The sequence below is a fragment of the Vulpes lagopus genome, chromosome 7 (assembly GCF_018345385.1).
Source record: "Vulpes lagopus strain Blue_001 chromosome 7, ASM1834538v1, whole genome shotgun sequence".
In the NCBI taxonomy this organism is placed as follows: domain Eukaryota; kingdom Metazoa; phylum Chordata; class Mammalia; order Carnivora; family Canidae; genus Vulpes; species Vulpes lagopus.
The window spans coordinates 119,604,685-119,625,603 of NC_054830.1; the positions used below are offsets into that span (position 1 = coordinate 119,604,685).

Consider the following 20,919-nt stretch of genomic DNA (forward strand, 5'->3'; position numbering starts at 1 on the left):
TAACTTTATCACAACTATTTTTTTTTTAAGATTTTATTTATTTACTAGAGAGAGCATACATGAGTGCTTGCATGAGTAGGGGAGAAAGGGAATCTCAAGCAGTCGCCACTCTGGTTGCTGAGCCCATCCCAGGGCTCAATCTCACCACCCTGAGATCATGACCTGAGCCAAAACCAAGAGTCCCACACTTAACTGACTGAGCCACCCAAGTACCCCTTTATCACACCTATTCTTTCACATTTTGCTAGAGGTCCTTGCCTCTGAAAGAGGACAATGAAAAGACATAAAGGTACAGATAATGGATAGGAAAACAGAAAACTAAGGCTATTTATAGATAAAATGATCTACATAGAACTGAGTGAACTAAAAAAATGATTAGAATAAAACTTTCATAAGTTGCCATATACTAAATCAATATATGCTAATCAATAGATTTCCTATACAACAGCTTCCTTACACACCATTAGTTAAAAAATAACATCAGGAAAACCAAAATATTTCATTAATTACACATTTAAAGCTGATAATGTCTAAGGATAAACTTTACAACAAATGTTCAAAATCTTTTGAAGAAACATAAAAAACTTTATTAAAGGACATAAAAGGGGCACCTGGGTGGCTCAGCTGGTTAAGCATCTACCTTTGGCTCAGGTTATGATCCTGGAGTGTCCATATCCAGCCCTGCACTGGGCTCCCTGCTCAGCAAGGAGCCTGCTTCTCCCTCTCTCTTTGCCCCTCCCCACTCATGTTCTTCCTCACTTTCTTAAATTAATAAACAAAATCTTTTAAAAAAAATCTTTCTTTTAAAAAATTAAAGGATAGAAAAGAAGATCTGAAAATAGTTATATCATGCTCCTGGGTGGGAAGAATCAGTATTTTAAAGATACAAGTTTTCACCTACATGATTTATTAAGCTAATACAATTAAAACCCCAACAATCTAAGACCAGTGACAAGCTGGTTCTAAAATTCATTTGAAAAAGAAGAGGGGCAAGTTTGAACAAGAAGAAAAATGAATGAGGGAATAAGTTATTTTATAGAACATCAAAACATGTAAAGCCATAGTACAGATTTTCTTTAAGATGGGGTTATGTCCCAATAAACCCACTGTAAATTGAAAATAAAGTCAAAAATCCATTTAATACACCTAACCCATTGAACATCATCACTTAGTGTAACCAACCTCAGACATGCTCAGAACACTTCTATTAGTCTACATTTGGGCAAAATCATCAAATACAAACATCGAACACATTTTATAATCAAGTGTTTAGTATTTTGTGTAATTCATTGAATATTGTACTGAAGGTCAAAAAGAAAGATTGTTGTAAGTGTATCAGTTGTAAATTTAGGCTTGTGATTCCCTGCAGCTGCCTAGCATCACCAGAAAGTATCCTACTAGCCTGACAGAAGATGCAAATTCAAAATTCGAAGAATAGTTTCTACTGAATGGGTATTGCTTTTGCACCATCATAAAGTCAAAAAATCTCCATGCAAAAAAATAAAGTAAAAAAATCTTGAGTTAAACCATCATAAGTCAGAGACAGTCTGTAATGAAACCAGTATGATCCTGGAACAGACTGAGACAAATGATTAAGGGAATTAAGTAATCCAGAAACAACTCTGAATTATATGGCAATATAATATGAAACAACAGGGCTATTTCAAACTCATGGGGGTCTAAAAGTATTCAATAAATGGTGTCTACATAGTTTTCATAAATGTTTAAATTGTCGAATTTTAATATATGTTAAATGGTGTTTAAATAAATGGTATAATACATAGTTTATGCACAACTGGCTATCCATTTGAAAGAAAAATAAAATAGGTTTTAAAAATGAATTCTATATTTAGTAAAAACTATGAAAAACCAAAGCTATAAAACCTTAATGTGGACAAAGTTTTCTTATTACAATATACAAAATGTCAAAGACATTAATGGGAAGATATTTTAGACTACAAAGGATTTAAAATGGCACTTGACTCCTAAATAAAACTGGGGTTAGTGGCACTGACCTTGCAGTTGAAAATCCATTTATAGCTTTTGACTCCCCCAAAACTTAACTACTAATAGCTTATTATCGACCAGAAGTCTTACCCAGAACACAAACCATCGATTAACACATATTTTGTATGTTAGATGTATTATATACTGTATTCCTAAAGTAAGCTAGAGAAAAGAAAATGTTATGAAAATCATAAGAGAAAATACATGTATTTTCTATACTGTATTTATAAAAAAAAATCCACTGTAAATTGACCTGCACACTTCTAACTCATGTTGTTCAAAGATCAACTGCAATGTAAATCAAAGACCACAGTTTAAAAAATATAATCAGAAAAATATTTCAACACATATAACAAAGGATTAACGTGTATTTTATATGTAAAGAATACATAATTTTTTTAAATGGCAGAATAGAAAGTGGGCACAGTTTGAACAGGCATTTCCCAGAAGAATGCAAATGGACCCAAAAATCTGTGCTAGTTATCTATGAACACATAATAAATTACCCCCAAACTTAGCTGCTTAAAACAATAAATACTTCTTATCTCCCACAGTCTGTGGGTCAGGAATCTGGGAGTAGCTTGGGGTGCTGTCAAAGTATCCACCAAGGCTCAGTCATCTCCAGACTCTACTTATTAGGCCACAAGGTGGTTCACTCACATGCCTGGCAAGTTAACGTTGGTCATTGGCAGGAGACCTCTGTTCCTGGCCACTGGGACTTCTGCAACAGTCCCTCTAAAGGTCAGGAAGACACAGAGACTAGCTTTGCCCAAGGCAAGAAATTCACAAGAACTCTGGGCAGAGGCCACAATGACTTTCTATCACTTACCCTCAGAAGTCATACTCCATCATTTCTGTAATATGCTACTGGTTATACGGGTTAGCTTTATTCTATGGGGGAGGGGACCCTACAAGGCTTAAGTTTCAGGAGGCCAGAATTAAATGGGGCCCATCATGGAGACTAGCCACTGAGATTACTGAATCCAGTGGTAATCAAGGCAATGCAAATTAAATAATGAAGTATCGCTTTGCAACTTTTAAATTGGCAAATATTTCAAAGGTTATTCCGATATTGGCAGGGATATGGGGAAATAAGTACTACTACCAGTAAGACGGTAAACTGGGAAAGCCTCTGAATGACAAGTTGACAGCAGCTGCTATAGTTCTAAATTAGGCACATATTCAGTCTAGAAACTTCATCTCTGTGTTAACTAACTAGAATTTAAATAAAACCTTAAAAAATTAAAAATTAAATAAGGCATTATTTTAGAATTTAAAGATTGTATTTATCTATATTTAGAGACAGAGCACCTGTGAGTGTGAGCAAGGGGAATGCCAGACAGGGAAGGAAAGCATCTCAAGCAGACTCTCCACTGAGTGGGGAGCCTGATGCAGGGCTCCATCTCATAACCTTGAGACCATGACTTGAGCTGAAACCAAGAGTTGGCACTTAACCAACGGAGCCAACCAGGTGTCCTGCATTATTTTAGCATTAAAAAAAAAAAAAAGAAGAAGAAGGAAGGAAAGAAGAAAGAAAAGAGAAATTTCCCTTCTGAAAGTAGTTCTCTATGTGCAGGGCAGGAAAGGTATATACAAGCATATTGCATTGCTTTTGATGGCAAAAATTTGGAAACAAATTCTATCACATTAAGGGCTATTTAGTTATCCATCCATACTCTGAATACAAAGTTGCTGTTAAAAACCCTATGTAGAGATTTCAGAGTTAGGATAGCAAACTGAACATCCACAGATAATTTCACTTCTTCCTCCAGCCCCAATAAAAAACAAGAAATGTTTCCTTTTTTAAAAAAACCCATAAAAATAGGGAAAACAGGAAAAGAGGGAACAGCAACAAGATTTTTGTAAGCTAGAAAACAGATGGATGAGAAGCAACTGTTGTAGCAAACAAGAAAAAGCCACATTTAAATGAGAAAGCTGAAAACCAACCTCATTTACACAGCACAAGTCAAAAGGCACAGCAACAGGAAATGGCAGGTACCTCTAGAATGGGAGGGAGCTGGCTAAAATAAGGAAGCCAGAGTGAAAGCTGCGTCAGGAAGATCCTTCAATCCCCTCCCCACCTCCACACAGTTCTGAAGGGTATGTCCTCAAGAGAGGGTGAAAGAGTGTCTTTGCATTAGCTGTTGATAGCCTGGTTGAGGACATGAAAACTTTTACAAAAAAAAAAAAAACAAAAAAAGGCTGAGGTTTGGTGACAATAGGCATATCAAATGATGAATGTTGAAAACTTAGAAAAGCTGGCATCTATACCTTTACCTTCCAGGCAAAAAACAGGAAAAGTATTCTCTGGGAAATCTGAGCAGCCCAAGAGGAAAAATCTGGGGACATCTACATTGGAGGTTCCCTATAAACAACCCAACAATTTCACTCTTCAGTGACACTCAAATTTCACAGGTCCCATGATGACGCTCAAAGCGTTGCCAATCAGCTTTCAGTTCCCACTGTCTAAACAGGAAGAGATATCCAAAAATTAACAGATGTCTGAGGAAACCATCTAACATGGAAAAGAGAGGTCAAAATAGGAAAATAATTTTGAGGAAACAAAAAGGTAAGAAAATAACTTTACAAGTAAACTATCACTAATCTCCTCAGAGCAATACAGGACTTAAAAATAGGAATGATCAGAAAAAAGAAATTAGAATCAGAGAATACTCTGAACAACACGAGAGGGAGAGAGTATAAGAAAAATGATGGCCTCAGTCCAGGACATCCAATATCCATGTGATGGGTCTTCAAGAAGGAGAAGAGAGACTACAGAAGAGAAGACATGAGTGGAACAACCCAAGAAAACTTTCAGAACTGAATGTCATGTTTCCAGGTTGAAAGCATCCACACTGGAAGAAAACAGACACTTACAACAGTAAATCTCTGTAAGACTTCAGAACATGGGATAAAAGAAGATCCTACAGACTCCAGAGGGGTGGAAAACAGCTTATACACTGAACATCAAAAAACAGAATGGCTTTGGAATTCTCAACAGCAACACTGGATGCCAGAAGACAGTGAGGCAATGTCTTCAAAATTCTAGAGAACATGATTTTCAAGATATACTCAGTTAAATTATCTTTTAAGAATTAAGGTAAAATAAAGTCTCAAAAGTGTGGCTTCTATGCATACATTTTCAGTAAACTATTCTTTATATCCACCAAAATGAAGGCTAAATCAAGAAAAAGGGGGATGTCTGTCTGGGTGGCTTAGTGGTTGAGTGTCTGCTTTTGGGTCAGATCATGATCCCAGGGTCCTTGGATCAGGTCCCACATTGGGCTCCCCACAGGGAGCCTGCTTCTCCCTCTGCCTGTGTCTCTGCCCCTCTCTCTCTGTGTCTCTCATGAATGGATAAAATCTTAAAAAAAAAAAAAAAAAAAAAAAGTAAGGAAGGAAGAGGAAGGCATGGGGTATCAAGAACAGGATGCACAACCCAGGAAAAAGCAAAGGGAATCTTCAGAATTACCATGGTGGGCCAGGTAGAAAAAGGTAACCAGTGTGGAGTAGAGCAACCTCACTCCAGCAGCAGACATGTAAGGGCTGCCCTTACAACACTTTCTACCATATTTTCTTCTCAAACTACAAACCTACTATAGAACATACTATACCAATGCAGAAGAATAAACGAAGAGAGAGGATGGTATGAGATCTGGGACATAGGGAAGAAACCCCAGGACAAAGGCAAAGGCACTTCCAAAGTCAAGAGCAAGGGAAAAACAAGATGACAACAAGCCCGGAGAGCACCAGTCCAGAGAGAACAGAAGCCTCCGGGAGACTTTCCTTAAGGAAAACAACCGGAGTGGCTAGATGACCTGACATGAGCAGTCTTGTGGGAAAATGGACTAAGAAGATACTATGGGAAGACATCAGAAAAATCAGCAATATATTTTTTAAAATGCACCAACCAAATGAAAAAAAAAAAAATCAAGGTATGTTTTACCACAGAATAAAAGTAGGAAGTCACTGAGAACAAGGGAAGTCTGAGAAGCTGTCACAGCCTAGAGGAGCAGAAGGAGAAAAGACTGAATGTAATGTGGGATCCTGGATGGCATTTTGGAACAGAAAAAGGACATTAAGGCAAAAGCTCAGAAATGCGGATGAACTATGAACTCTAGCTAATAACAATGTAATTGATACATTAACTGTAACAAATGTAATATACTATGGAAGATGTTAATAATGAGTGAAACGAGACGTAGAGTGGAGGGGATCTCTCCATATACTATCTTCACAAGATTCCGTAAATCTAATACTGTTCCAAAAAATAAGTTTAGGGAGGCAGGTGGGGTGATGGGGATTAAGGAGGGCACCTGATGGAATGAGTACTTGATGTTAACCTGCAACTGATGAATCGCCTGAAATTAATAATACACTACATTTTAACTAACTTAAATTTAAAAACAAAGGAAACACAAGTTATTTTTTAAAAAAATTATGATTAAATAGACTACTATTTTCCCTGATGAAATGATATTTGTGTAGGCACAATATTGCAAGTATTAAATACTGAATTAACTGGAAATTGTAACCTAACTACACTTGAAGAGGTGAGTATAAGGGGATGAAGCAGACAGATGCCAGAGGAAGGGAACTAAATGTCCATTTGCCATAAAAAAGATAAGCAGATGATGCCTAAAATTGACAACTCGAAAAATAGCATGTCCTGCACTTTATTTAGAAATGTGAAGGTGATATAAATAGAAGAACAGCTAAAAATTAAGTTTATCTTTTCAAGGAAGGGATTGTGAAACTGGGAACATGTGGGGCAGAGAACCACTCTATCTGCCACTTAGCCCTTCAGACGCTAGTTTATTTTTTCCCACTCATGGCTTGCTATATATGATTTTATTTTTAAGTCATCTCTACACCCAACATGAGGCTCGAACTCACAACCCCAAGATCAAGAGTGGTATGCTCTACCAACCAAGCCAGCCAGACACCCAGTAAAGCTAGTTCTTGAACTCTGTGCACGTATTAACTGAATGAGATAAAACGAACTTACCAGAAGACTGAAGCTGATTTTTATCTACTGACATGCAAAAGCTTTCAACAGATTGGCAAATCAAAAAGTAAACCTGGGGAATCCATGGAAATAACCCTAATCACACTACGCAGTATTTGCCATATTGGAGGTATTCTTTTTAAAAATGTCAATATGGGGCACCTAGGAGGCTCAGTCAGTTATGCGTCTGCCTTCGGCTCGGGTCATGACTTGGGACTCGGTCCTGGGACCGAGCCCCACATTGGGCTCCCTGCTCAGTGGGAGTCTGCTTCTCTCTCTCCCTCTGCTGCTCCTCCTGCTCATGCTTGGTCTCGCAAATAAAATCTTTTTTTTTTTTTTTCAAATAAAATCTTTTAAAACAAATTAAAAAGACCAATATAACAATGTCATTTTTAAAACTAAGGTTTCCTCCTTTGACCATTTTCTCCTTTCACCTCATCACTGCATCTTCATCTCTCAACTTGTGCCTGTCTCTTAGTCTTTTAAGTTCATATTGTGAAATCCCTTTCTCCTTGACCTTCTCTCACCTTGGCCAACAATTCCAATTCTGAATGAATCCAACAATCTGTGTGAGGTCCTGCTTTCTCATGGCTGAAGAACTGGATACTTTCTCTGGTTGGCTTTGCTGTAAATTCACAATTTCCAGACTCATTTGAGTCATTACCCTTCTTACTCATCTCAGTTTTTCTAAACGTGTACTATTTCCTTGGCCTGAAATCTTTGGCTTTCCTGTTGACATCATTCCCTGATGGCTTATTTTCCCGCTTAACCAAGAAAAAAGCTTTCAGTCTTCATTTCCAGATACACGCAACTTCCATTCCTTTGTGTTCAGAAGTATTTACTTCTGAGACTCTTTCCATAGACCAGACTTTTTTTTTTTTTAAGATTTTATTTATTCATGAGAGACACACAGAGAGAGGCAGAGACACAGGCAGAGGGAGAAGCAGGCTCCATACGGGGAGCCCAATGTGGGACTCAATCCCAGGACCCCGGAATCATGACCTGAGCCAAAGGCAGACACTCAAACACTGAGCCACCCAGGGGCCCCTTGATCAGACTTCTTCACTAATAGCCAGGGTTTCACTGGCTTCACTAATAGCTTCACTTTTGAGCCAGGGTTTAAACTGGTGGCTGACAGCTTAATCAGTCTTCACTTCCATTTTCACCTTAGATATTAGTTTTACCCAGGACTTGTCTTCAGCAAACTGATATATTTGCTCTCTGAAGCTGCTTTCATGAACAATCATGGTTTGAAATGTTCACATTTCTAAATGTATGATACAGTAATCGAATTCTGACTTCTGTTATCAACATTTTCATATTGGATGCCCAAAAGTACCTCAAGAATAACACGCCCTAAAGAACTGCATCTTTCCCAAACCTACATCTCCTATAAGATGCCAGTTAAGAAAAGCAGCAGTACCCTAACCCATCAAAGCCCAAATTTTGGGCATCATCCTAGGCAACTTTCTTGTATTTCCCTAATCTCAGTCCATTGCTTCAGTGCCTGACACAAAGTAGAGATTGAACATTTATCAAATGAAGCTTGCCTACTTTAATTTCCATTGTGTTGAACTATCTCCTTTTCTACTTCCACTCAGCGGTCAGACCCTGACCATCCCCTGACTGGCTGATTGCTGCTCCATCAACCACTATCATGAGTTTTTTATTCTCTATATTTTTTCTTCACTGTTTACTATTTTCTGTAGTCTACAAATTATTCAAAGTTCTCACAAAGTTCTTGCGGATGGAAATAAACTACTTTCCCTAACTAAATCCCACATTTCTGGATCACCCTTCTTTCCTTTGTCCCTAGGCTTTTTTAAAGGTCTCTAGCTCATTTTCTGACAAGGCCCATTTGTAGTAGGGATAGTTCTGAACTTTTGTTGGCTGGATATAAACTGATTTTAACTGGAAGCCGTCAGTCCCCTCCACCACTTCTAACCCTCAGCCCCAGGGCTCCAACAGCAGATCTCAAGGGCAGGGTTCAGAAAGGAAACTCTTCTAGTAAGCCCATTTATCTCATCAAGCACACACCCATTTTATTAAAGAATTCCCAGATACTGGTGAAATAACCAAAATGCAGATACTTCGTTCAGATGGAGATATTAAATACTAAGAAAACATTTACTGGATACATAATAGCGAATATTTATTAAGCACTTGCTAATGCTAAGAAATTCACATCAATTATCTTAATCCCCTTAAGGAGCACCCAAACAAGTACTATATATTACTTTCCATTTTACAGATATAGAAATGTTTTATAGAAAAATAATGGACCCAAAGTCAATGACACAGACTTTTGAGTCAGGGTTTAAACTGGTGGGCTGACTGCTTAATTATGTACATCTTGGGGCTGTACCATACTAGATTCTACGAGAACTAACAAGGGCATAGTCATTCCTCAAGGGGCATGCAGACTAGTCAAAGCAGTAAGACCAGACAACTATCAGCTATAATGCAACACAGCCATCACTAAGTACAGTCTGAAAGGCACAAGGTGTTACTAGAATCCTTCTGGTCAGGTTCTAAAAAGGATATATGGAAGATGTGAACTTTTTAAATCTGGCCTTAAAGTCTAAAGAATGGATAGGATTTCAACAATTGCTGGTAAAGGAGAAAAGGTTAACTCAGACAAGGTAACATCAACAAGAGCACTGACCCAGGAAAGCTTTGGAGCATGCTCACAAGACAGGGGCATCATGTGATGAAAGCAAAGGTAAAGGGTAGGATCAGGACAAGAAGTCTGAGACAGATTTTGTATAATTTGGAACTTTATCTGTAGTCTGTAGAGAGGTCTACTGAGGATTTCTGTGCTTGCTACTGTGGTAAGAATTCTTTAGAAAGGTAATTTTAGTAGCTGATAGAAGGACTGATGGAATGGAGGGACTGAAAGAATGCACTTCATAGGAGACTTAAGATAGTTCTGGCACATGGTCACAAGATCTAGACCCTGGGAGAGAAACAGTAGAAATGAGAAGGGAATACATTCCAGAGAGAATCAACTCAAGTTGGTCTCGGAAAAATAATGGTACCTGAGAAATGTAAAAGACAGCATAAAAAGTTTGTGTCTCAACAACTAGAGGCTGGGAAACATCTTAAACTGAAATTTAGAAACTAAGTTGTTTGAAAAGTCTACTGTGATGCATACAAATATTTGTGTACACATACCAATGCATACTTCATATATATAGTGAAGTAATATATATATTACTTCATATATATAGTGAGAACACCTGAAATAAAGATCTAGAAAATATAAGTTAAAACCAAGAGATAACTTGACTATGGAGGCAGTAGGCAATTTATTGTTTAGTTTTGTTAAATTTTGTCTGATTTTAGTTTTTATTAAAGTTACATATATATATATATATGTAAATTTAAAATAGAGCCTTTTTTCAAAGTACTCCCTTAAAGCAGTTTATCCCACTAAATGGCATTAATTAAAAAAAAAAAATCTGTGTATTTCACCTTAAATGGCTTAAATTACAAAGTTTCCATTTGATCCAGTTAATAAAAAACAAACTTTGAATTATTCAACCTTGAAGAGTTTAAGTATGTGACAAGAGAAATGAAGATGAACATTTTTAATTCCTTCACATACGTTAAAAGATTAGACAGCAAGCTACAATTTTCCTGTTTTGTACAATCTTCTATTCTTAGTCACTTCTGAATTGACAGTTTGAAGAAATAAATCCTCTGTATCCCAAAGGACTTCCTAGAATTATATGTTAATGATTAGAACATGAATCTTGAAAAGCTTATCACGTATTTTCAAGGAAGAATGTTCACAGATGGTTAACAAAGAAAAAAAACAGGAAAAATCAGTCCATTTAAGCTCTGGACCTGCTCATCAGTAAGAGGAAGAAGTTGTACTTCACAGTCCTTAAGTGGCTTCTAGCAATACAGAGCTACAATTTATTCATAGTGGATACAGAGTATCCATCATCTGCAAAGAACTATGCTACAAAGATTAGATTGTACCTGCACTTGAGAGCAACAGCTACTAGTCCCTTTTATTTCTCTTCAAATTCTTCAGTTTGTGAGATGGTAAATAAACCAGCTGTTGGGACTTAGCCTCCATTTCCACAGGCATTGTTCAAACCTGCACTGTCCAGTACTACAAATACTAGCCATGTGTGACGATTAATCACTTAAAATGTGGCTATAAAAAAAAAAAAAATGTGGCTATAGTGTGAATGGAGAAGTGATAAAAGTGTAAAATACATAATGGCTATCAAAGATTTAACATGAAAAGCAAAATGTAAAATACCACAATAACCCCTGATATTCCGGATTACACGTTAAAGTAATAGACTGGGTTTAAACATTTAAATTAATTGTTTTTTATTCAGTAAAATTTGGCTATAGAAAAATCATTTAGGTGGTTCACATTACATTTGTATTGGTCTAAACTCTTAAGGACCGCATCCACAGATTACCAGGACCTCTCTTCATAGCCTTGGTTGTAAAAAGCAGAGTAGTCATCAAGTGTTCACATCACTCTTGCAGTTCCCCTTTTCTTGCTGATTCTGTCTGGCCAATCATCTACCTTCATTATTATTTGAAACCGTATCCTTCACTGTGAGGGTTAGCAGTGATATTTATCAGATTCTGGATTTTGGATAGGGAAGGAGATGTGATTCTGTTCAAAGACTTTTTCCAACTTTGAAACAGACACAACATCACATGGAGAAATACAACACTTCCAGACTAATGAATAGGACATGAAAATGCCTCCAAGCTCCCAAGCCAGTGACTAGACTCTTCACAAGTTCTCTTTCCTTCTCACTGTTTAAAACAAAATAACTTTGCTCAGCCTATGTGCAGTTACTGTTACTGAATTTCTGCTGTCCATCCTTGACTCCTGTCAATCTCTCAAGCAGGGAGCCACAACCAGAAAATTGAAGTAGCCATTAGCTTTATAACTAGTCATAAGCTTTAAGACAGAAAAATGGAAGTCGGGGCAGCCCCGGTGGCGCAGTGGTTTAGTGCCGCCTGCAGCCCAGGGTGTGATCCTGGAGACCAGGGATCGAGTCCCACGTCGGGCTCCCTGCATGGAGCCTGCTTCTCTCTCTGCCTGTGTCTCTGCCTTTCTCTGTGTGTCTCTCATGAATAAATAAAATCTTTATATATATATATACATATATATATATGAAAAATGGAAGTCTTTATAATTCTCTTACACAATAAGCATTTTTTAAAGGAATATAATCTTACTTCTCTATTTGTCTATATCATTCCTTCAGAAAAACCTGATTTTGTTAAGAGGCTTATTAAAAAAACCACTCATGAAACAACTTGTACAAAGAATCTGTAAAACTTTACTAGATCTGGATAATAAAATATAGAGAAGAGCAACAATGAAACAAGGGTATTTTGAGGCCAGTATAAATATATATGCATGTATAAAACGAGCTAGATAGTTGAAAATAGCTTGTCAAAAAATACCATCAGGATAACACCCTTTTAGGTTTTAGAAATCCTCTTTTTACATACATTTCTGTTTTAGTCTTGTTTTATTAATAGGTGATTTTGATTAGAATTTGATTTTCTAATAGATTAATATTGATACTGAAATTTGATATTTTTAAGCAAACTATTTTAAAGTAGAAAGGCACTTCAGGGAATCAGTCTTATATCGTTTTATAGATGAGTTTTATGTGATTAAGGCCAAAGTCACATAGCTAGGAATAGACAGAACCCACTTATGTTGACTCTAGGTTCAGCTTGTTCCCATTTAGTCTTCTTTAACTGGCTTAAGAAAAATAAATTCAGATCTATACAAAAGAGTATGTGATCAGCACTATTAATGCCCTGGTTCTATTTACTGGAGTGAAAGAATTTTAGTAATATGAATAGGAAATGTGAAGATTGATAGGTAGAGAGAGGTGGGCTGAGTGCTGAAGATACGAAAAAAAAAGGCTGGTATCTATCCAGAGGCTCATATAATTTACTTGACATTTTTAACAGACTCCCTTTTTAGTGAAGGTTGTTAAGGAGAAAGAAATCTGGAGCAGGGTCTGGGTCTGTTACTCTCTTCGGTTTGATCAAGAATAAAAATATTTATTATTTTATTTGAAGGTACTGAATATTCTAATAAATGTACCACAGAGAAATGGAAGATTTTGACTTGAGTAAGCTATTTAACCTATGTGTAAACTGTATCTTTGGAAGTAATCTAATTATGGGTAATAGTAAGACATCACTATAGATTTTGCTCAGTATTGATGGGGACCAAGATAGTAACTGATATATATTACTATGAATTGCTCATTTCTCAAAAGTTTCTAAGTTATCTCTAACAGAAGCAACAGGAGAAGTCCTATTTCTGCTTTTTAAGGGAACATATATTATTTTGCATCTTTCCAGATTTTTTTTCCTGTTCAAGTCTTTCTTATTAACCTATTATGTGTCAGGTACTCTTCTGAGTTCTAGGTGTCTAAATATCAGTAATGCCTATAGTAGGCTTAAAACTCCAGCTAGAACAAGTGGAAGCAAACATATCCTGAGAATACTTTGATATATTAATTGTATCCGGTAAACTGCTAGAGAGGACTCAGTTACACATACACTTCTCTGGGAGATGTAGCTGGAAAGCTTAAGAGGACATCTTTAAGAACACTTTAAATACTGAAAACAACTCTCATACCAGTCACAACTTAAACTTTCGTCAGTATCAAGAATTAGGTAACAGCCATCTGAACAGGATACAGTATAGGTAAGAAGAGTGTCAAAGATAAATATCATTTTACTTCAAATGTGCTTTACGTTATCGTTGGTTATTCATCAAATCATGGGGATTTTTAGCACAGTACCATTCTGTCAGTTACGATTACAGATGATCTTACCTTCAGTTTAAAATGAAAAACAAAGAAAAGGCAAAGAATAAATTAAATATATGCAAAGTCTAGGACTTTGAAGATAGAAGATGAGCAAAATCACAGGACTTGTAACAGAAGCACATTAATACATTTTTTCCTAATTCCTAAACTGGACACTGGTAATAGGGATGAACTAAAACAAGCAAAGAAAATTATTCATTCTCTCTTTTACTCAAGACAAGAGCATTCCCCAGAGTAGAATCAAAAGATAAATGTTCTTTGGTTTATGAGGACTTCAGAAGAGAACTTAACCTTCATTAAGTAATTTATAATGAAAGAGTTCAGCTTTTTCTGTCAACTAAAAAAAATTAATGGATCAGAGCATCACCTATGTACATCTAGAAGCAAAAATTTGTGATTAAAAATGGTTTTAAAATATCTCTAACATGTTTACATACCCAAATAATTTGTTACTAATATTTCACAAGGAATATCATTTTATTACTGTAATCACAAAATCATAATTTCTGTACAGGAATGTATAAGTGATCATTAATCAATGCATTGATAATTCACTTCATAAAGAGGGCGAACACACTACAGAATGTATTGTAAAGAAAAAATATTGTAAAATTTTCTGGCCTTGCAGCGCACTTTTTAGTGCAAGTATTTAAGACACAATAGTGTTCAATTCAGCAAAGTATTGCAGAATGTCATGCCACAGTCCGCTTAATTCAAAGAGGGTCAGGACATGCAGCTTGTAATAAAATGTCAGAGTATATATATACATATATATGCATATAAAAAAACCACATGTAATCCATAAAATATAGAGTGGTTTATTTAGATGATTTTAAATGATTTCACTGTGGAATTCAGCATAACTGGAACAAACATCCAAGATCTTCATAACAGAAATCTTCTTGCTAGGCAATGGCTTTGGCTTCAGGCAGGAATGCCTCCCAGTATTTTATCAGCTGTGGATCATAACCAAAGATATTCTAATTATCTTTTTGCCATTTATATGCATTCATTCTGTATAGTCTTTATGAGTAGCTAACAATGATTAATATTTACTAAAGTCTAGTTCTAAGAGGAAAAATTTTAATTTCCCTACCTGAAGTCTGTCAATATAATTCATGTATAAATTACTTAAGATGTTAATTACTACTAGCTAATTCCAGTTTTTGAGGTAAATTTTTTAAAAACCTTAAAACTTAAGATTTTCTTTGTTTATGCAAAATTACATATAGAAACAGATTGTTAATGCAAATTAAATGAGACTATCTTAAATAATAAACTGCAATGAACTTTTCCAATATAAAGTTATAACATAAAAAAAAAAAGTTATAACATATCCTAATTTCAGAAAATATTCACGTTTTATGTTACTCTAGCCAAAAACCATGAAAAAAGGAGGAAGAAAACATTAGGCAAGAAATGGATATGTAGTCTTCTTTTGAGAGTGGAAGGAATTAACTGCCAGTGTTTCTTCTGTATTCCATAAAATTAATGAAAGTATAAACTAAAGTTACATTTAAAACAATTCCTTTAAAAACAACTTCATATAAATTATTTCATGAAGTATTTATTTATTTTTTTTTTTGTTTTTTTTTTGTTTGTTTGTTTGTTTTCTTTTTTTTTTTTTCATGAAGTATTTAAAGCCTGTAATTTGAAGATATGTTATCTCTTTAAAAAAAAAAAAGATTTTATTTATTCATTAGAGACAGAGAGAGAGAGACAGAGAGAGAGAGAGAGAGGCAGAGACACAGGCAGAGAGAAGCAGACTCTATACAGGGAGCCCGATACGGGACTCGATCCCAGGACCCCAGGATCACGCCCTGGATCAAAAGCAGACACTCAACCATTGAGCCAGACATGTCATCTCTTAATTAAAAAATCAATCTATTTATTATATATTATATAATATTATATAATATTATATAACTTACATATAAGTTCCTAACCCACATATTTTAAGACAAACTGAAGAAAGAAACCCTTCTTTTCAAGACATTAAATAATTTGATTACTCAAATTATAAATATTTGAGAATAGACAAATATAAATAATTGAGGACATAAATATATATACTAAAACAGAGTATCTTGTTATAGATTTTAATTAAAATCCATGGTCTTCTGTTTTCTAGTTAGGGAGACAAATGTCCCTGTGGGAAACAATCACCACCAACCACATACAAAATAAAACAAAAATCAAAACAATACAAAACCCCCCACTAATCTTAAAAAAGCTAGTTCTGGGGATCCCTGGGTGGCGCAGTGGTTTAGCGCCTGCCTTTGGCCCAGGGCGCGATCCTGGAGACCCGGGATCGAATCCCACATCAGGCTCCCGGTGCATGGAGCCTGCTTCTCCCTCTGCCTGTGTCTCTGCCTCTCTCTCTCTCACTGTGTGCCTATCATAAATAAATAAAAAAAAAAAAAAAAAAAAAAAAAAAAAAAAAAAAAAAAAGCTAGTTCTGTTACAGAAGAGAATTTACTGTAAGAATTCACTCAAAGAGGTGTGATCACTAGGGAAATAAAACTAGGAAGACAAGAAAAGGGAAAACACTGTTGAGCATGTTTCTTTTTACCTTAATCTGGGAAAAATGTATCTCAACTGGTATTCAGGAGTAGAGGCAAAAACCATCTGAGAAGTTCCAATTTAACTACCATATTTTTCTTTGTGGTCACCAGTTTTCTCTACTCCATTTCTCACTCCTCCTTAAGTTTAAAAACTCCTACCGCTGACATCTTTAAAGTGAACCAAAAATAAGTTCTAGAAGAAGTCTGTAAGTTACAAAATAAGTCATAAAAAAGTTAGCTTACCTGTTGTTGTGTTTGTACTAATGATTCTAAGTACTTGATAATAACAGTTTTAAAATCTTTCACTCGTTCTTTCTGTAGTACAATACATGAAGAAGAAAGCCCATCAGTACAGAACTAAATCTGATTTTACTACAAAATCACAGCAAAAAATGACCATGGTGTTGGGAAAAGTATAAAATTAGACTTACCTCAAATCTTCCCACTTCTTTTCGAATTGTTTTAGAAATCTGTTCAAAATCTCTTTCTCCTTGTTGTACTTTTGCCTCCCACTAACAGAAACAAACAAAAACACACACATTTTTAATTCCTGCAAGGAAAGTATTATAGAACTAGCTGTCACAATCACTCATTTAATTTAAAGTAACATCTGTAAAACCCGAGGAAGCTCAATATTCGCAAATATCAATTTAGGATCACATTCAAACTTTTATCTAACTTTTCAGTACTAGAAACTCTTATCAGCTTAATTTGCATTAATATTTCATTGTCAGATATACTCAAGATTAGGATATTCTAGTACTTAATTACAACCTCCATAGTTTAAATACAACTAAGACAGTGAAAAGATTTTGAGTATAAAATTCACTGTCAAACAATTTAACAGTGTTGGGGTAGCTTTATCATTTCTTTTTGATATCATCAATTATTCCACAGTGAATCAATAACATTCTACCAAGTTCAAGAATACATGTTCACCACATTTATATGCCCATGGAAATACTTTAAGAAAACTGTTCAACAAACATTTAAAAACATTTTTTAATAGTATAATGTTTGAATTTTTAAAAATGTGGAATTACGGTCTACTGAAGACTTACTGGTAAACATTAAGTTCAGTACAGAAACAACAAAACATTATGATTAGTGATCAATGGAGCAGCTAAAATAAAATAACTGACGACTTAAAGCAATGAAATGATATTTTCCCAATATGTAACCAAAACAGTGGTACATACTCTTCAAAGAGCAGGTACATTTACTTTTAGTAATATAAAGGTTGTCCTACCTCTTCAATTTCCTTATTGAAGCATGGCAAAAAAAGTGTATAAATTATAATAAACTTATACAAATTTACTAAAATACCATATATAGTACATATATATGGGGGATAATGTTGCTTGAAAAGCTAAATGTGGGGCAAGTCTATGCTCTAAAACTATTTTCAGAGATAAAATAATTATTTGAAATCAAATTAACCATCTCAAAAGAACTGTGTAATTATTAATTAAAGGTTAATTTAAATCTTTTCCTTGTGTGCTTCTTTAACCATTCCATAATCATGTGAAACTAACAAAGGGCTCTGGAGATTTTAATGATGATCAAAATGTTGAAGTAAGTCTAACACAGTTCATAAAACTATGGAAAAATGGCTAGTGTTGATGGTTCAGAAAAAAACTTATGAAAAATTATGCATATATGAATGACTCATGGAAAATTTTGAGTAAAGCGATAAGTAAAGCATTTTATATTAATCACCTCTCTTATTTCATTTTTAGCTTGCTGTATTTTATCTGGTTTGTTAGCAACCATCATTTTTGCCTCAGTTTCACGTTTTTTGAGCAAAGTAATTTGAGCATCTTCCCATTTCTGCCAGCACTTCATTCGATGGTCAAACACACCCTATAAGTGAATGACATAATGCTAGTAAGTGACAACACTGATATAATTTCAAAATACCAGAAGTGCTGTGATACTGAAAACGAACACACACACACACACACACAAACCAAGTATTTTACACACTATTATCATATATTGGCATAATGAAAATAAACATGTCGATACAGAAGAAAAACATCCATATTCATTTGCTTAAAAAAAAAGAAAAGCCCCTGGACGAATCAGAACAGTTCTGAATAAACCAACAGACAAAAACTACATACAAGATGGATTTTACTAGACTTCTGGGTTTTAGATTTGACTTATAATAAGATTTCTAACAGAGTTCTATGCTTTGAAGAAAGATTTCTTTAATAGGAAAAAAATCTGGTATCGTAAGTTTTCCTACCAAATAGTATCAGAAGCAAATTTGAATGTTGGAAATAGGCCAGAAATTGCAAAAAAAAAAATGAGGAAAAACTTGTAAGACAACAGGAAGTGAAGAAAAATGTGGAAAAGAAGACCAACGGCAAATAAAACAAAGGCAAAGCAATTGAAAAGTAAAGGCATAACACAATTCAAAAAAAAAAAAAAAGAAAAAAGGACAAAAGGAGAAAGAATTCTATACAAAATCAACAGGGCAAATGGGTAGAGATGCACTTGTGCGCATACAAATGGGTATATGTATGTGTCAATATAAACATAAATATATCTATCACAAACACACACACCACACCTATCTAGGAGGCAAGACCAAACAAAGTACTGGTCAAGAAGACCACTACAGACCAAGTCAACCAAAACCACTAGTTCTTTCATGGGGTTTGGAAAAGCAAGAGCAGGTTGATGGAAGAAAGAAATGAAATATAAACATGAGAGTAACTAAAATCTCGGGAAAAAAGGGGATGGACAGGATGAAAGAAATCCAACAGTAATTCCTTTCCTAATCTGATGCTGGGGATATATTCATATTATGTATTTACTAACTGAACACATTAAGTAAGTCTTAGTAAACTGGGTGAACCAGAAAGCACTAAACCCGAGTTATTTTCATTACTCCAAACAGAACTTTTTGGATCAAGAAACAGTAAATAAATACATGTTATAGGAACTTACTGAACAGAAAAAATGTAGATAATTTATTTTAAAAATGTGGGATTTTGGGGGGCCTGAGTGGCTCAGTTGGGTAAAGATCTGCCTTCAGCTCAGGTCATGATCCCAGGGTCCTGGGCTCCCCGCTCAGCAGGGAGTTTATTTCTTCCTCTCTCTCTCTCTCTCTAATAAATAAATAAAATCTTTTTAAAAATGTAGGCTTTGGAACTAATCAAATTTGGATTCAAATATAGCTTTGTCATTCTATGATCCTGGGTAACTTAATTTCTATAAGCCATTGTTTTCCCAAATATAAAAGGAAGAAAATAAGATCTATATTAGTGGATTGGGAATAAAATGAAAAAATTTAGCACAGTGACTGAATCTAGTGGATGTTTAACAATTAGTAAGTATTATTATGGATTACTTCTAAATATACACATATAAATTACGAGTTGATTAACTCTACATTTTTACTAAAAGTGCAAACAGTAACAACTCAGTAACATGGAAAAAATCATAATCAGACTGCATTCGTATTACATATCCTTGCCCCTCACCCCTTACAAACACCACCAAAAAATAAGATTTATATTCCTAATCTTTAGGGGAAGAAAGCCATATCAGCTCCTTGTTTATAAACTCCACCGTTTAATAACAATTTAATTATTTAAAATATGTACCAGTACAGGGCAAAAGCTAGCCAAAATGCCCTTTAATTTCAATATTTGCTAAAGTTCTCAATACATATATAAATTTTTTTTTTTTTTTTGGTGATAAAGTAATTTGTCCCTGTCCAATTTATTATCTCATAAGATTCCAAAACCATCACATGTTTATTATGGCAAAGATGTAGGAGGTATAAAATAAAGGTAAGGGGGATCCCTGAGTGGCTCAGGGGTTTGACGCCTGCCTTCAGCTCAGGGCGTCATCCTAGAGACCCAGGATGGGAGTCCCACATCGGGCTCCCCACAAGGAGCCTGCTTCTCCCTCAGCCTGTTATCTCTGCCCTTCTCTCTCTCTGTTATCTCTCATGAATAAATAAATAAAATCTTAAAAAAAAATAAAGGTAAAACTACTAAAGTCAGGTTATTTCTGAAAGAAAAAAAATCAATCTCAGGTCTGTAAGAAATAATTTTTTCCTCATTTGTTTTCCTACCCTTGGAACACAAAAAGGGAAAAAAGAATCAAAATCATACTCCATCTAAAAATGCTATCCTAAAGATCAATTAAGTCACAACTGTATGTTAAGATGCTAGCCTGCTCTAGTAGACCAGCCTCTCCTATAAGAGGGGCAGATTTACACTGATTATCCACTTTGGACTTCCATCCCTCTGCCAATTTATGTTACACATATGTATGCAAACTGGTTTAGCTTAGACAAGGCTGCAGTTGTGGAACATTTTTCCTGGCCCATCAAAACACTGCAATTATAATTTTAATTAATATCACATTCCAATTTAGTGACTCTGGAAGTATGCTGCTCAGCTTCCTGGAGTTCTAAAACGATGCTAATTACTTACAGTTGAACAATGAAGCTTTTCAACTCCTTGGGGAA

General features: G+C 35.2%; 1 protein-coding gene across 1 annotated transcript in view; it reads right to left on the bottom strand.

The window, feature by feature from the left end:
• Nucleotides 1–14,661: 14,661 nt before the first annotated feature.
• The window catches only part of SNX2 (sorting nexin 2), a 57,347-nt gene continuing 51,089 nt past the window's right edge, over nucleotides 14,662–20,919 (bottom strand). The window contains exons 12-15 of the mRNA XM_041762121.1: nucleotides 18,147–18,290; nucleotides 16,859–16,939; nucleotides 16,671–16,742; nucleotides 14,662–14,819 (exon numbers count right to left, since the gene is read on the bottom strand). Of these exons, the coding sequence (XP_041618055.1) occupies nucleotides 14,769–14,819; nucleotides 16,671–16,742; nucleotides 16,859–16,939; nucleotides 18,147–18,290 (348 nt within the window). The 3' untranslated portion in view covers nucleotides 14,662–14,768. The remainder of the gene's footprint in view (nucleotides 14,820–16,670; nucleotides 16,743–16,858; nucleotides 16,940–18,146; nucleotides 18,291–20,919) is intronic.